The sequence below is a fragment of the Carlito syrichta genome, unplaced genomic scaffold (genome assembly GCF_000164805.1).
Source record: "Carlito syrichta isolate Samal-C Ts95f unplaced genomic scaffold, Tarsius_syrichta-2.0.1 Scaffold297468, whole genome shotgun sequence".
Classification (NCBI taxonomy): domain Eukaryota; kingdom Metazoa; phylum Chordata; class Mammalia; order Primates; family Tarsiidae; genus Carlito; species Carlito syrichta.
The window spans coordinates 194757-195767 of record NW_007241564.1 but is presented as its reverse complement, the minus strand read 5'-3'; the positions used below and the strand labels follow the sequence as shown (position 1 = coordinate 195767).

General features: G+C 61.8%; 1 protein-coding gene across 1 annotated transcript in view; it reads left to right on the top strand.

Annotated features, from left to right (window-relative positions):
* Positions 1–480: 480 nt before the first annotated feature.
* The window catches only part of PDLIM4 (PDZ and LIM domain 4), a 15480-nt gene continuing 14949 nt past the window's right edge, over positions 481–1011 (top strand). The window contains exons 1-2 of the mRNA XM_021710701.1: positions 481–574; positions 676–934. Of these exons, the coding sequence (XP_021566376.1) occupies positions 481–574; positions 676–934 (353 nt within the window). The remainder of the gene's footprint in view (positions 575–675; positions 935–1011) is intronic.

Here is a 1011-nt window from a genome sequence, read left to right as displayed (position 1 = left end):
TCACAAATAGTTCTCGTCTTTGGGTCTGTTAGCGACCCAGTGGACACATCTCAACCCACAACCTGTGAGAAATTCTGAGAGCAGGGCCCTTAGCTTGGCTGAGAGGGCATGCAAGGTTGTTAAGGATGTTGGCTAAATTAGGGGCCTCCGACAGGGTCTGGAGAAGCAAATGGCATCTCCCTCATGTAGCCAGTTGGAGGTACCCGAGAGCCAGAGGGTGGTAGGTGGGGCCCTGGCTGAGCCGTGGCACCTGCAGAGGCTGTTCAAGGACATCCCTGGAGAACAACTGTTGGGATTGAAGAGAAGACCTTGGGGAGAGAAGGGCCCAGGTGAAGAGCTGCCCATCCTTCTCCCTTCCATACCACAAAGCCACGACCCCAGCCATGACCCCCAGCCACTGTAGCTGCTCCTTTCCTAGGAAGCCTGAGGAAACAAACCTCCTTGCAAAGGAGGAGAGGAGGAGGCTGTGCAGACAGGTAGATGGCCTGGGAGGAGCTGGCAGCAAGAGAAGGCCGGAGAGTCCTGAGGGAGCACAGACACCGGGAAAGACTGAGCACCTGGCTTCTAGACGCAAGTTAGGCGTCACCTCCTCCAGGCAGCCTTCCTGGCCTCCCCAAACTCCACCTCCATACTTGGCGCTGCCTGCTGTAGTTCTGGGTCTGTGTCCCTGCCCAGGCCGGCTCAGGCCCAGGGTTCCGACATCAGTGCTGGGTTCAGAGGGTCAGACCCTTGAGGAGGTATGTGAGCCCGGCGCAGCCCATCCCCCACGTGCACGATCCCTCCCCGGGCTGGGGCACCGCCCCGTGGAAGCGACTTCAAAGGGTCTGTGCCTGGGCTTCCGCAGCCGGGATTGGGTCCGCGACCCACAGATCCGAGGCCCAAGCAGGATCCGGGACGTCGGGGCTGTCCCAACCCGGGGGTCTCTGAGAACTGGGTAGGGGCGCCGGATTGCAGGCGGCCGGGGCTGAGGGGCGGGTCCTCTGAGCCCCCCGGAGTGGGAGGGTCGGCCGG